The sequence below is a fragment of the Ranitomeya variabilis genome, chromosome 7, assembly GCF_051348905.1.
Source record: "Ranitomeya variabilis isolate aRanVar5 chromosome 7, aRanVar5.hap1, whole genome shotgun sequence".
Classification (NCBI taxonomy): Eukaryota; Metazoa; Chordata; class Amphibia; order Anura; family Dendrobatidae; genus Ranitomeya; species Ranitomeya variabilis.
Window position 1 is genome coordinate 89562738 of NC_135238.1, and position 16577 is coordinate 89579314.

Sequence of the window (16577 nt, forward strand, 5' to 3'; positions counted from 1 at the left end):
TTTAACATTAGATCTTTTTACTATTGATGCTGCATAGGCAGCATCAATAGTAAAAAGTTGGGTACACACAGGGTTAATAGCGGTAACAGAGTGCGTTACCCGTGGCATAACACGGTCCGTTACAGCTGGCATTAACCCTGTGTGAGCGGTGACCGGAGGGGAGTATGGAGCGGGCACTGACTGCAGGGGAGTAGGGAGGGACTAATCAGACTGTGCCCGTCGCTGATTGGTCACTGCAGCCATGACAGGAAGCTGGCGAGACCAATCAGCGAAGCGGGATCTCCGTGGCGGAAGTTTCCGACAGAAAGACGGAAGTACCCCGTAGACAATTATATATATATATATATATATATATATATATATATATATATATATATATATATATATATATATATATATATATATATATATATATATATTTATATATATATATTATATTAGATGGGGAAATGATGATACAAGGTACAATATGTTAATTTTTATTAATTTAACACATTTTCTCCATCGACTTTAGGGGGAAAGGAAGTGATTTCTTGGATACCTTTTAAACACTGCTGTCTTTCCTGACAGTGGCATTTAAAGGGTGAACAGAATCAGTTACTCGAGTGCCGGCTGTGTAATGCAGCTGTCACCTGCGGTATGGAGAAGGCTCAGTTCCTAAAGGCCCCGTCTCACATAGCGAGATCGCTAGCGAGATCGCTGCTGAGTCACAAGTTTTGTGACGCAACAGCGACCTCCATAGCGATCTCGCTATGTGTGACACGTACCAGCGATCAGGCCCCTGCTGCGAGATCGCTGGTCGTGTCGGAATGGCCTGGACCTTTTTTTGGTCGTTGAGGCCCCGCTGACATCGCTGAATCGGTGTGTGTGACACCGATCCAGCGATGTCTTCACTGGTAACCAGGGTAAACATCGGGTTACTAAGCGCAGGGCCGCGCTTAGTAACCCGATGTTTACCCTGGTTACCAAAAAAAACAAACAGTACATACTCGCCTTTCGGTGTCCAGGTCCCTTGCCGTCTGCTTCCTGCTCTGACTGAGCCACCGTACAGTGAGAAGTGAGAGCACAGCAGTGACGTCACCGCTGCGCTCTGCTCTCACTGTACGGCGGCTCAGTCAGAGCAGGAAGCAGACGGCAAGGGACCTGGACACCGAAAGGCGAGTATGTACTGTTTGTTTTTTTTGGTAACCAGGGTAAACATCGGGTTACTAAGCGCGGCCCTGCGCTTAGTAACCCGATGTTTACCCTGGTTACCCGGGTGCTGCAGGGGGACTTCGGCATCGTTGAAGACAGTTTCAACGATGCCGAAGTCGTTCCCCTGATCGTTGGTCGCTGGGGAGAGCGGTCTGTGTGACAGCTCCCCAGCGACCACACAGCGACTTACCAACGATCACGGCCAGGTCGTATCGCTGGTCGTGATCGTTGGTAAATCGCTATGTGAGACGGGGCCTTAAGTCTGCTTCATACAATGATAGCAGATGACGTGATTATGTGGTGCTGATAAACTCAGCTGGCACTGAGTGGCCATCACGGATACCTTTTAAATGCTGCAGTCAAGTCTGATAAAGACATTTTAAGTGTTAAACTTTTAAATGGTTATTTTGTTACTCTCGAGAGCAGGCTGTGTAATGCAGCCATCACCTGTGTTGTATGGCGCGGGCACAGCTCCCGAGTCCAGCTCATTTAGTGATTGTGTACGGCTGTCACTAAAGGGTTAAAAACGGAAAGTAGTAAAAAGTCTGATTTTTTTTTTTTTTTTTTTAATTCCCTTTACCCCCCAGGGTGGTTTGCATGTTAATGACCAAGCCAATTTTTACAATTCTGATCACTATCCCTTTATGAGGCAACTAGATGGTGGCCCGATTCTAACGCATCGGGTATTCTAGAATATGTATGTAGTTTATTTCTGAAGTTTTCAGAATAATGCAATTTATACACAGGATTCGGCCGGCAGGGCGCGACCAATTAGTGAAGCGTGGTTCAAATTCCGCGCCAATTCGCGGGCTGCGACTATCGCTGATTGTTCGCGGCCGGGCGTGACCAATCAGTGAAGCCAGGGCCGGCTCCAGGTTTTTGAGGGCACCGGGCGAAAGAGTCTCAGTGGGCCCCCCTCTTAAACACATACCACGATTCATGATGCACAGATACAGCAGAGAAATATAGCACGGCCACGCAGCACGCAGCACGGCCACGCAGCACGGCCACGCAGCACGGCCACGCAGCACAGCCACGCAGCACAGCCACGCAGCACAGCCACGCAGCACAGCCACGCAGCACAGCCACGCAGCACAGCCACGCAGCACAGCCACGCAGCACAGCCACGCAGCACAGCCACGCAGCACAGCCACGCAGCACGCAGCACAGCCACGCAGCACAGCCACGCAGCACAGCCACGCAGCACAGCCACGCAGCACAGCCACGCAGCACAGCCACGCAGCACAGCCACGCAGCACAGCCACGCAGCACAGCCACGCAGCACAGCCACGCAGCACAGCCACGCAGCACAGCCACGCAGCACAGCCACGCAGCACAGCCACGCAGCACAGCCACGCAGCACAGCCACGCAGCAAACAGCACAGCCACGCAGCAAACAGCACAGCCACGCAGCAAACAGCACAGCCACGTAGCAAACAGCACAGCCACGTAGCAAACAGCACAGCCACGTAGCAAACAGCACAGCCACGTAGCAAACAGCACAGCCACGTAGCAAACAGCACAGCCACGTAGCATACAGCCCAGCCACGTAGCATACAGCCCAGCCACGTAGCATACAGCCCAGCCACGTAGCATACAGCCCAGCCACGTAGCATACAGCCCAGCCACGTAGCATACAGCCAAGCCACGTAGCATACAGCCCAGCCACGTAGCATACAGCCCAGCCACGTAGCATACAGCCCAGCCACGTAGCATACAGCCCAGCCACGTAGCATACAGCCCAGCCACGTAGCATACAGCCCAGCCACGTAGCATACAGCCCAGCCACGTAGCATACAGCCCAGCCACGTAGCATACAGCCCAGCCACGTAGCATACAGCCCAGCCACGTAGCATACAGCCCAGCCACGTAGCATACAGCCCAGCCACGTAGCATACAGCCCAGCCACGTAGCATACAGCCCAGCCACGTAGCATACAGCCCAGCCACGTAGCATACAGCCCAGCCACGTAGCATACAGCCCAGCCACGTAGCATACAGCCCAGCCACGTAGCATACAGCCCAGCCACGTAGCATACAGCCCAGCCACGTAGCATACAGCCCAGCCACGTAGCATACTGCCCAGCCACGTAGCATACTGCCCAGCCACGTAGCATACTGCCCAGCCACGTAGCATACTGCCCAGCCACGTAGCATACTGCCCAGCCACGTAGCATACTGCCCAGCCACGTAGCATATTGCCCAGCCACATAGTATATTGCCCAGATATGTAGTATATAACACAGCCCACGCAGTATCTAACACAGTCCACGTAGTATATAACAATGTGGGCACCATATCCCTGTTTAAAATAAAAAATAGTTATATACTCACCTTCTGTCGCCCCTCAGATCCAGCCGAGGCATTTACAGATGCTCCTCGCGATGCTCCGGTCCCAAGAGTGCATTGCGGTCTCGCGAGATGATGACGTAGCGGTCTCGCGAGAACGGTCACCGGAGCGTCGCGAGGAGCGGGAAAGGCCTGGGCTGGATCAGAAAGGTGAGCATATAACGATTTTTTTTTTTTTTTTTAACATTAGATCCCGCGCCAATGTTGCTGATTGGTCGCGCCGGCTGGGCGCGAGCAATCAGCGAAGCGAAGCGGGATTTAAATCCCACGGCAATGTCACTGATTGGTCGCGACCAATCAGCGAAGCGGTGGGACCGGAGCACCGCGAGCTGCAGGAAAAGCTGCTGCGGAGGCGACGAAAGGTGAGTATATCACGATTTTTTTTTTTATTATTATTTTTAACATTGTATCTTTTTATTATTGATGCTGCATAGGCAGCATCAATAGTAAAAAGCTCATCACATAGGGTTAATTTCAGAAATGGAATGGCACTAGGACTATATCATACACAGCAAAACCCTTTGCCTTTTTCAATCCTCTTTATCCATTCGCCTGCCGACAGTCAAAAGCAACTGGAATTCTGGTGCTCAGCTTAATAAATCATGTCCATCCACTATTCCATATCACAAAGAAAATAAAGGCAGCGGCACTCAAAAGTTTGCTGATTCAACGTCTTTAATGTGTCTTTAATCCATGGTGCAGATTATATTAGACACATTATTTGGACTGGTTGTTAAAGCCTCTGCTGAAAAAAATTCCGGCCTTTGTAAAAGACAGTGATGACTTTTGCTTCTATAGACGTTGTGAACCTTAAACACGAGAATTCCACAATCGCAATTGAAGCAATAGAAAAAATCTTACAAAATACTGGAAAAGATCAAACGTTCATTTCCTTTGTCATAGAGTCTTGCATTTGTCCTGTCCCGTAATGCGTTTAAATTTATAGATAAATGGTACGTACAAAAAACGGGCACCGCGATGGGCACACCGGTGGCATGTGTTTTCGCCAACCTTTTCCTCGCGGCATTTGAGGAAAAATATATCACAAGTATAAATAGTCCCTACTTGAAATTTATACGTACCTAACTGCGTTTTGCTAATGATATTTTTATCATATGGGACGGTACGGAATGCGACTTTAAAAATTTTGTTTTACATTTAAATGAAAATAATGAGGAGAATGTGTGTTTTACTTCTTGCTTTGATAAAAATTCATTGGAATTTTTGGACGTGAAGGTTGAGATCTTAGACGGGAAAATTAACACCAGGGTGTTCAGAAAACTAACTGCGACAAATAATTTATTGCATTATGAAAGCGCACATCCAGTCCACACGAGGAAAGCTATCCCTTATAGCCAAATGGTTAGATTAAGAAAAATAAATAATAGCAATAAAGTGTATAAACAGCAAATTGCCGAGCTTAAAACGAGTTTTAAAAATACAGGATATCCAGCAGAAGTTTTAGATCAAGCGGAAAAGAGGGATTTTTGGTTCTTACCGTAAAATCTCTTTCTTGGAGCCTTCATTGGGGGACACAGGTAACCATGGGTGTATGCTGCTGTCACTAGGAGGCTGACACTATGCAAATAAAGAAGTAGTAACTCCTCCCCGGCAGTATACACCCTCCGACAGGCACCAGGCAACTCAGTTGGTGCAAAAGTAGTAGTAGGAACAGGTAATATAAAACTCAACCTATGTACCAACCCACAACAACGGCATGTTAGCCAACACGGTACAACTTCAAGGGAGGGTGCTGTGTCCCCCAATGAAGGCTCCAAGAGAGATTTTACGGTAAGAACCAAAAATCCCTCTTTCTTTCTCGCTTCATTGGGGGACACAGGTAACCATGGGACGTCCAAAAGCAGTCCCTAGGGTGGGATATTCTGCAGAAAAGGAGGATTTAGGTCGGCCAGTGAGAAACCGCTGCCTGCAGTATCTTCCTACCCAGGCTTACGTCCGCAGAAGCCTGAGTATGCACCTTGTAGAATTTTACAAAGGTGTGAATGGATGACCATGTTGCGGCCTTGCAAACATGCGAGGCTGAAGCTTGGTGACGAACTGCCCAGGAAGCTCCCACAGCCCCGGTAGAGTGAGCCTTCACCCCCGGTAGAGTGAGCCTTCCCCCCTGAAGGAGGCCGTTTGTCTTGGACACGGTATGCCTCCGGAACCGCCGAACGGATCCTACGTGCAATTGTGGACTTGGAGGCGGGGAGCCCTTTTCGAGACGATGAACAGAGGATCGGCCTGATGAAAAGGAGCAGTTCTGGAAAGATAAACCCAGATAGCCCTGACCATATCCAACTTGTGAAGTGATTTCTCCAAGGGATGAACTGGGAAGGGCACAAGGAAGGGATGTGAAAGGACGAGACTACTTTCGGTAAGAAGGAAGGAACCGGCTGAAGAACCACCTTGTCCTGGTGCAGGACTAAAAAGGGAGAACGACAGGATAATGCCGCCAGCTCCGACACTCTTCTGATGGAGGTGATGGCGACCAAGAAGGCTACCTTCCAAGATAGAAGGGAGAAGGAAATGTCCTGGATCGGTTCAAAAGGCGCCCGCTGGAGGGCGTCTAAGACGAAGTTGAGATCCCAAGGCTTGACAGGAGGATGATAAGGGGGAGCTATATGCGAGACCCCCTGAATAAAGGTTCGCACCTGAGGAAGGGAGGCTATGTCTCTTTGAAAAAGGATGGACAGAGCGGAAATCTGACCCGTCAAGGTGCTAAGGGAAAGTCCCGAATCGAGACCCGCTTGAAGAAAACTGAGAAGGGATGGAAGGGAAAAGGTCATAGGAAACAGACTGTTGACCTTGCACCATCGGAAAAAGGCCTTCCAACATCTGTGGTAGATACGCGAGGAAGCAGGTTTCCTCACCCTTATCATAGTCTGGATGACGCTGTGAGAAAAACCCGCGTCCTTCAGGACCACGGCCTCAACGGCCATACCATTAAATTCAGAGACCGAGAATTCGGCTGCGAAAGATCCGGTATATCCGGTAGCCTCCATGGAACGTCTGTTCACCAGTTCCACGTACCAAGCCCTGCGAGGCCAATCTGGAGCTACCAAGAGCACGGGGACCCCTTCCGACTTGATCTTTTTGACGATTCTCGGGATCAAGGGGAGGGGTGGGAAAAGATAGGGCATATGGAACTGGGCCCACGAGATCACGAGAGCGTCGCATCCGACGGCCATCGGATCCCGAGATCTGGAAACGTACTGGGGAACCTTGTGGTTCGCCCAGGAGGCCATTAAGTCGACGTCTGGGACGCCCCACCACTGACAAATCTGGTTGAAGATTGAGGGAAGGAGAGGCCACTTGCCCGCAACGATGCCTTGGCGACTTAGAAAGTCAGCTTCCCAATTGTCCACCCCTGGGATGTGGACGGCTGAGAGGAAGGGAACGTGGCTCTCCGCCCAACGCAGAATCTTTGCCACTTCCGTCATGACTTGACTGCTGCGAGTCCCTCCCTGGTGGTTTATGTAGGCCACGGCTGTGGCGTTGTCCGACTGAACGCGGACCGGCTTTCCCGAGAGGAGGGGCTGCCAGTGGACGAGGGCTAGGAAGATGGCTCGGAGTTCCAAGAGGTTGATAGGAAGACGTGCCTCTTGTAACAGTCCAGCGGCCCTGGGCCGTGAGGTGGAGAAAGACCGCTCCCCAACCCTGGAGACTGGCGTCGGTGGTGATAACCTGCCAGCGGGGAGGAAGAAATGACCTCCTGTGCAGAATGGAGGTGGACAGCGTCCACCGAGAGGGACTGTTTCACTTTGGAAGACAGGCGAAACGGACGGTCCAAGGAAAGCGGATTCTTGTCCCAGGCGGCTAGAAGGGCCAGCTGGAGGGGACGAGAGTGAAACTGAGCATAGGAAACCGCTTCCATCGAAGCGACCATTTTCCCCAGAACCCTCATGGCGAGGCGGAGGGACAGCGGGTTCGGACCCTTTAGCGCTCTGACACCCCGACGAAGAGAAAGGAACTTCTCCTTGGGGAGGAAGACCGCAGCCTGAGAGGTGTCGAATTCCATGCCCAGGAATTCCAAGCGTTGAGTCGGGATCAAGGATGACTTCTGGTAGTTGATTATCCAACCGAGGCGAATGAGCGTGTCCAGAGTAAGCTGGAGGCTCTGGATGCAATCCCGACGGGACAAACCCTTGATCAAGAGGTCGTTGAGGTAAGGGATTACCAGAATCCCCTTTGAACGTAGAATGGCCATGACTGCTGCCATGACCTTCGTAAAGACCCTGGTAGCAGAGGCCAGCCCGAAGGGGAGAGCCGTGAACTGGTAATGATGTTCTTGGATCGCAAACCGGAGAAACCTCTGATGCTGTACGCAAATCGGAACGTGGAGATACGCGTCCCGAATGTCCACGGAACACAGGAACTCTCCTGGTTCCATGAACGCGACCGAGTGTAGTGATTCCATCCTTAAGTGTCGAATCCTGAGATGGTGGTTTAACCGCTTGAGATCCAAAATTGGATGGAGAGAGCTGTCTTTCTTTGGGACCACGAACAGATTCAAGTAAAAACCTGAAAACCGCTCGTGATAAGGAACCGGAACTACGACTCCTGAGGGGAGGAGTGAATCGACGGCCTGGAGAAGCCCCGGGAGATGGGAGGACGAGAGAGCAGGAAACGTCTTCCTGGGGGCGAAGAAAATTCTATTTTGTAGCCTGAAGTGACGATCTCCCTGACACAGGCATCGTCGACTAAAGATAGCCAAACTTCTGAGAACAGAAGAAGCCGGCCTCCCACCCTGGAGGGATTCCCAGGTGGGGCCGACCCATCTTTTATTATAAGACCTGTGGCCCCGAGGTCCAGATGGTTTTGAGGGGTAGCTCTTAGCTCTCCAGCGTGGGGGAGGCCTGAAAGAAGGCTTCCTCCGGTCTCCTTGTGAGAAAGAGCGGTCCTGATTGGGGTTTCCTGTGGAGGCAAAGGACTGAAAGGGACGAAAGGACTGGGGGTCCCTCCTGTTGAAGGTACGTTTTGGCTTGGACTGGGGTAAGGAGGTACTCTTACCACCAGTAGCGTCCGAGATCATTTGACCCAGCTGCGTACCGAAGAGTCTAGAACCCTGGAAGGGTAGACCAGTGAGGGATTTTTTAGAAGCAGGATCTGCGTTCCATGCTTTTAGCCAAAGGACCCGGCGAATGGCTACAATGTTACTATTAGCCCTAGCCGAGCAGGCCGCCGCATCAAGGGAGGCATTCATGAGATATTTACCCGCAAGAGAAATCTGATCCGCTAAATCAGACAGTTCCTCCGCAGGAGCAGAGACCAAAATGCCTCTGCGCAGGGTTTTGGCCCAGGCTGACACAGCCTTGGCTACCCATGAGGAGGCGAAACTAGGGCAAAGGGAGGCTCCAGCAGCCTCAAACGCCGATTTGGCTAATGCCTCGATTTGTCTGTCCGTGGGATCCTTAAGAGGCCGCGTCCGGAATAGACAGAACCGTCTGAGAGGATAGCCTGGACACAGGCGGGTCGACCTTAGGAGACTCTGACCATTTGCTGACAAGGTCGGAGTGAAAAGGGTATAAAACGTCTAGCCGTTTTCTGCCAGGGAAACGCTTACCAGGGTTTTCCCAGTGTGTAGAGGTAGTGTTGTCGAACTCCCTCCGATTAGGAAAAACCCTAGAGGGACGTTTTACCCGTTTAAACACAACGGGAACGTCCTGAGAGCTTGCCTCATCCTCCTTAAGTTCAAGCGTCTGAATAATAGCTGAAATAAGGCTATCAACCATATCCTGTGTTCCAGAAGTCTGATCTGCATTCGAGTCAGAATCCGACTGAGAGGTTAGGTCAGACCCGACATCCGCATGCGAGGAGGGGGAACGGGCAGATAGGGGTATCCCGATGTGGTCTGGGGAACTGGAAGAGGATCTAGATAAGGTCATTTATCTGTCTCTTTTGTCCAGTCTGCCTCTGTAAGGGTCTTGAACAGGTGCGAGCAAATCGCCGTGTGAGGCGTTCGTGGCACTGGTGGCATTAGAGAGAAGCGAGATACGTTCAAGTGCCTGGACCAGAGACAGACACTTTAGTAAGTCAGAAACTGATTGAGACATTGCAACAGCCCACTCCGGGAGAGGGGGGGTGCACTCATCCCGAGACCTAGGAGCTTCTTGAGGAGCTGACATGATGGGAGGAACGCAGGACGGGCAGAAAGGAAAAGGCTGACCTGAGGCCCACTTTTTCTTACAGAGGGCGCAGGCGTAATGGATGACCGTAGTGGCAAAGGCCGGGGTGGGGTCGGACATAGGTAGAGATATTACCTTGTCCAGGTGCGGAGAAGAACTGCAGGGAGGAGTAGAGCCCGAGAGAACAGTAGCGCTGAGCCTGCAGACAGGACAGCGACAGCGGAAGCCGCAGGAGTCTGATCCTGTGTCCCCCGTGGTGAGGAGACGCTGGCAGGAAGAGGAAGCCGGCTAAAGAACGCGGGAACAGCGCGACACTGTGGGCGTGCACAAGCGCCGAAGGGGGGAGCAGAAGAAACGCCCCCCGAAAGCGCTGACTCCTGGCCGCAGTGATGCAGGGCGCCGCAAGGGGGCGTGGTCAGCTGGGCGCTGAAAGAAGGAAAAAAAACCCGCAGGTTTGAATTAAAGAGGGGGGGGGGGGGGGAGAAGAAATACCTGCCGTGCGGCGATAGCGACGCATGAAACAAGGAGCACTACAGCCCACTCCCTTATTAAACAGAGGCCCTGGTAAGAAATCGCTTGCAGGGCGGGAGGGGGTAGGGGGGCCCAGTACATGTTGCTTGAAGATTCACTACCTGAAGTTGAGGAACACATCAGGATCCCTTGTCAGAGTAGAGGGTCCTGGAAGAGGTCCTCCTTCCCGCGCCACGAACTCCGGCGCAGAAGACGTCGACCCCTAGACAGGGGGGAGAGGGTCACTGGAAGTGACCGCCGTCTTCCTCTCAGCCCTCTCCGAGGAGAGGGATGAGGAGGGGTAACGGGCAGGACTGGCCACAGAGGAAAGGTCACCCTGAACACCCAAATGGGTGACAGGGGACAAAGTCCTGCCCAGCGGGTCCGAGAGGGTGCGATGTGGGTGATACCACACTGCTCTCTCGGTCGCTCAAAGTGGGGAAAACAGGGTGAGAAAACTGCACCCTGTTACCCTGAAGAGAGTATCTGAAAAATAAAGGGGAAATGATTAATACACACAACAAACCCCTGTAAAAGAAATGCGGATCTGGTGTTAGATCCAGGTCCACCTCCTACAGACACTAAGCAAAAAACTGAGTTGCCTGGTGCCTGTCGGTGGGTGTATACTGCCGGGGAGGAGTTACTTCTTTATTTGCATAGTGTCAGCCTCCTAGCGACAGTAGCATACACCCATGGTTACCTGTGTCCCCCAATGAAGCGAGAAAGAAAGCTAACACAATCTGAACTACTTAAAAACGCAGAATAAAAAACTCCCCCCTGGGTGATAAAAATATCCGAAAATTTACTTTCACATTTAAACATAGTCCAATGGACAAAGCAATTTATGCAGCGGTGAGAAAAAACTGGCACATTCTACAAAGTGACAGGGAATTAATGAAAATAACAACTTTAGATCCGCAATTCGCACATAAGCGCACTAAAAATCTCGGCGACTTATTGGTACACAATAGGTTATTACCGGTAAAAAATAACTGGTTAACAAAAGATTTACCGAAGGGAAATTTTAAATGTAAAAATTGCAGCTTTTGTCACTTGCATAGACTGGACAATCCATTAAAAATCGGAGGTATAACTCATAAAATATGCGATTTCATAACTTGTAAAAGTAAGTTTGTCGTCTATGTGATTTTTTTGTCCTTGTAACTATTACTACATTGGTAAAACAATACGACCCCTGGTAACCAGATTTCGAGAGCACTACAACTCAATATTGACAGGCAAAGGCTGGATGCCGCTTATAAAGCACATGCAGGAGCAACATAATAGTAATCCTGAATTACTGCAATTTGCGGGCCTCAAATAGTTAAATTTCCACCTCAGGGAGGTAACCATAATAGGCTCCTATTGAGAGAGGAAGGAAAATAGATTATAAAGGCTAATGCCCAGGGACCGCTCGGCCTGAATGATAAGTTGGATATGGCCGTATTCCTATAAATTTCGTCTGTGTTCAGTAAGCATATGTAACAATTTATACTGATATAGTGGATGGATTGTAACTGTTGTAAGTTTATCACTAACATTAGTAATTTGTTTTGTAATTGATGTGTATGTAGCCTATAAAAAGGAAATTACATCATTTTATCTCACATGGACCCGTAGAAGTGCTGATTGCACGAAACTGCCGTCGTCCTCCTACACTCCCCGCACCCTCGCTATCTCTTGGTATGTGTCTAATATAATCTGCACCATGGATTAAACACACATTAAAGACGTTGAATCAGCAAACTGGTGAGTGCTGCGGCCTTTATTTTCTTTGTGATATGACATAGGGTTAATAGCAGCGTTAACAGACCGCGTTACACCGCGGTGTAACGCAGTCGGTTTAACGGACTGCTACAACACTATGTGGGCGGCGGGCGCTGACTGGGGGGAAGTAGTATAGAGGGGACACTGACTGCAGGGGAGTAGGGACCGGCTGGACTGTGCCCGTCGCTCCCAAGAGTGCATTGCGGTCTCGCGAGATGTTAACGTGCGGTCTCGCGAGACCGCTACGTCATCATCTCGCGAGACCGCAATGCATGGACCGGTCACCGGAGCGTCCCGAGGAGCGGGAAAGGCCTGGGCTGGATCCGGAAGGTGAGTATATAATGATTTTTTTCTTTAATTATTATTTTTAACATTAGATCTTTTTACTATTGATGCTGCATAGGCAGCGTCAATAGTAAAAGTTTGGTCACACAGGGTTAATAGCAGCGTTAACGGAGTGCGTTACACCGCGGCATAACGAGGTCCGTTAACGCTGCCATTAACCCTGTGTGAGCGCTGACTGGAGGGGAGTATGGAGCAGGCACTGACTGCGGGGAGTAAGGAGCGGCCATTTTGCCACCGGACTGTGCCCGTCGCTGATTGGTCAAGGCAAAACAGCCACGACCAATCAGCGACCTGGGATTTTCATTACAGACAGAAAGACGGAAGTGACCCTTAGACAATTATATAGTAGACTAGATGGTGGCCCGATTTCAACGCATCGGGTATTCTAGAATATGTATGTCCACGTAGTATATTGCCCAGCCACGTAGTATATTGCCCAGCCACGTAGTATATTGCCCAGTTACATTGTATATTGCCCAGTGACGTAGTATATTGCCCAGTTACATTGTATATTGCTCAGTGACATAGTATACAGCACAGAGCCACATAGTATATTGCCTAGTGACGGTAGTATATTGCCTAGTGACGTAGTATATTGCCCAGTGACGTAGTATACAGCACAGCCCATGTAGTATATTGCCCAGCTACGTAGTATATTGCCCAGGCACGTATGACACAGGTTAAAAAAAAAATAAAAAATAAACATATACTCACCTTCCGCAGGCGCGTTGTAGCTCTGTCGCCTGTGTGGGGTGCAGGCGGCAGCTTCCGGTCCCAGGGTGTGATGACGTCGCGGTCACGTGACGCGGTCAAATGACCGTGACGTCACGGCAGGTCCTTGTCGCGCAGGACCTGTGATGACGTCGCGGTCACACGACCGTGTAGCGGTCACACGACCGTGACGTCACGGCAGGTCCTTTCCGCGCAGGACTTGTGATGACGTCGCGGTCACATGACCGTGACGTCATGGCAGGTCCTTCTGCCAGACCATCCTTACCACTGGAACGTGCCGCTTGCGTCGCGAGGAGCGGAAAAGGCGGCGTAGGTGAGTATATACCGTATATACTCGAGTATAAGCCGAGATTTTCAGCCCAAATTTTTGGGCTGAAAGTGCCCCCTCGGCTTATACTCGAGTCACGGTCTGTGGCAGGGTCGGCGGGTGAGGGGGAGAGGGCGCTGAGGCATACTTACCTAGTCCCGGCGATCCTGACGCTCCCCCTGCCCGTCCCACGGTCTCCGGGTGCCGCAGCTCTTCCCCTGAGCGGTCACGTGGGACCGCTCATTAGAGAAATGAATAGGCTGCTCCACCTCCCATAGGGGCGGAGCCGCCTATTCATTTCTCTAATGAAGCGGTGCCGGTGACCGCTGACAGAGGAAGAGCTGCGGCACCGAAGACCAGCTGTCCGGGGGAAGGAGCGGGACGCCGGGAGCAGGTAAGTATTACATAGTCACCTGTCCTCGTTCCACACGCCGGGCGCTGTCTCCATCTTCCCGGCGTCTCTCTCTCCTCACTGACTGTGCAGGTCAGAGGGCGCGATGGCGCATATAGTGTGCGCGCCGCCCTCTGCGTGATCAGTCAGTGCAGAGAGACGCCGGGAAGTTGGCGCCGAGGAGCTGCAAGCAAGACAGGTGAGTATGTGTTTTATTATTTTTATTGCAGCAGCACAGCTATGGGGCAATAATGGACGGTGCAGAGCACTATATGGCACAGCTATGGGGCAATAATGGACGGTGCAGAGCACTATATGGCACAGCTATGGGGCAATAATGGACGGTGCAGAGCACTATATGGCACAGCTATGGGGCAATGGTGCAGAGCACTGTATGGCACAGCTATGGGGCAATAATGGTGCAGAGCACTATATGGCACAGCTATGGGGCAATAATGGTGCAGAGCACTATATGGCACAGCTATGGGGCAATAATGGTGCAGAGCACTATATGGCACAGCTATGGGACAATAATGGTGCAGAGCACTATATGGCACAGCTATGGGGCAATTATGAACGGTGCAGAGCACTATATGGCACAGCTATGGGGCAATTATGAACGGTGCAGAGCACTATATGGCACAGCTATGGGGCAATTATGAACGGTGCAGAGCACTATATGGCACAGCTATGGGGCAATAATGAACGGTGCAGAGCACTATATGGCACAGCTATGGGGCAATAATGAACGGTGTAGAGCACTATATGGCACAGCTATGGGGCCATAATGAACGGTATGGAGCATCTATTTTTATTTTTGAAATTCACCGGTAGCTGCTGCATTTTCCACCCTAGGCTTATACTCGAGTCAATAAGTTTTCCCAGTTTTTTGTGGCAAAATTAGGGGGGTCGGCTTATACTCGAGTATATACGGTAATCATTTTTTATTTTTGTTATTTTTAACATTAGATATTTTTACTATTGACGCTGCATAGGCTGCGTCAATAGTAAAAACCTTGGTCACACAGGGTTAATAGCAGCGGTAACGGAGTGCGTTACCCGCGGCATAACGCGGTCCGTTACCGCCGGCATTAACCCTGTGTGAGCAGTGACCGAAGGGGAGTATGGAGCGGCCATTTTCTTCCGGACTGTGCGCGTCGCTGATTGGTCGTGGCAATGGTCGTGGGCGTTTTGCCACGACCAATCAGCGACTTGGATTCCATGACAGACAGAGGCTGCGACCAATGAATATCCGTGACAGACAGAAGGATAGACAGACAGACGGAAGTGACCCTTAGACAATTATATAGTAGATAACTCTGGAACGCTTCCATGGATCCTGGCGATTCTGAGAACGTTTTTTCATGACATGTTGTACTTCATGATAGTGGTAACATTTTTTTATATGGCTTGCGATTATTTGTAAAAAAAAAATAAAAAATGGAAATTTGGCAAAAAGTTAGAAAATGTCTCAATTTTCCAACTTAGAATTTTCATGCCCTTAATTCACAGAGAAATATCACACAAAATACTTAAAGGGAACCTGTCACCCCGTTTTTTCAATATGAGGTAAAAATAGTGTTCAATAGGGCCTGAGCTGTGCTGGACAATAGTGTCTTTATTATCCCCCGATTCCCCACCTTTGCTGCCAAAATACCTTAGTAAAGTCCCCGTTTTCGGCTGTCAATTACGCAGGTCTGGTCAAAAGGGCGTGGTGAAATGGCTGTTTCTCCCCCACCTCTTGCTTATCTTCCCGGCATTTGCGTAGTGTTTTGCGCATGCGCAACAGCCGAATGCACTGCGCAACGGCAAAAAAAAGTGCGCGATCTGTGTTATTCAGAGGTTTATCGGTGGGGGCGGCCATCTTCCTGAGGCCGCGCGTGCGCAGATGGAGTGCTCTGCTTCCCGGGGCGGGCTTCAGGAAAATGGCCGCAGGATGCTGCGCAGATGGAGATCGCGGCGGCCATTTTCCCTCCCCCCCTCTATTTTTGACAACAGCCTTGCTAAAGCTCACAGCTGGGGGCTGGTATTCTCGGGCTGGAAAGGGACCATGGATATTGACCCCCCCAGCCTAAAAATAGCAGCCCGCAGCTTCCCAGAAAAGGCACATCTATTAGATGCGCCAATTCTGGCGCTTTGCCCAACTCTTCCCACTTGCCCTGTAGCTGTGGCAAGTGGGGTAATAGTTGTGGGGTTGATGTCACTGGTGACATCAAGCCCACAGCTTAGTAATGGAGAAGCCTGGTGCCTACCAGTACTTACAGTCTCATCTCGGCATGTCAGGTTTAACATGTCACTCTTTACAAGGAGAAACGGTACCCCCCTTAGATACGGGTCAGATGCCTCTCACACAAACAAACCAGATCTCACTCTTTGCACTGACGAGGGGCAATACTCCGAAATACAGTGCCTGCAAATTGAGATTCTGGTTTTGGCCTTTAACCCAAGTCATCTGACAATACTCGATAAATGGTCGACATTGACTGTTAGGATTGGTACTTCCTATAAGTGGCACTAGAGATCTAGTCCTCCTCCTCTCCGAGGAGACAATTTGCAGTACTTACAGAAAAAAAGGCAAAACCCCATAAAAAGTCATATTGGTGACTAATATTAACTTACTTTGTGTCCGTCCAAATGTGAAATATCCATTTCAAAACCAATAAGTGCTTCAACTAAGGAAATTGTCACATTTGTGTAAAGGTCGTCCCCTCTTCGCTCAAATATAGGATGTCTAGAAAATGCAAAGCAGATCATGTTACCAACCAAACAGTTCTAACCTGGAGAGAGAAATGCCACAATGGCTGCAATGGTTAACAAAAGCAAGACATTAAGGAAAAAAAGATCAAATCAAGTCA

At 50.3% G+C, this 16577-nt stretch overlaps 1 protein-coding gene across 1 annotated transcript in view; it reads right to left on the bottom strand.

The window, feature by feature from the left end:
• The window catches only part of DNAJB11 (DnaJ heat shock protein family (Hsp40) member B11), a 45336-nt gene that overhangs the window by 6555 nt on the left and 22204 nt on the right, over positions 1-16577 (bottom strand). The window contains exon 8 of the mRNA XM_077275397.1: positions 16342-16453. Within this exon, the coding sequence (XP_077131512.1) occupies positions 16342-16453 (112 nt within the window). The remainder of the gene's footprint in view (positions 1-16341; positions 16454-16577) is intronic.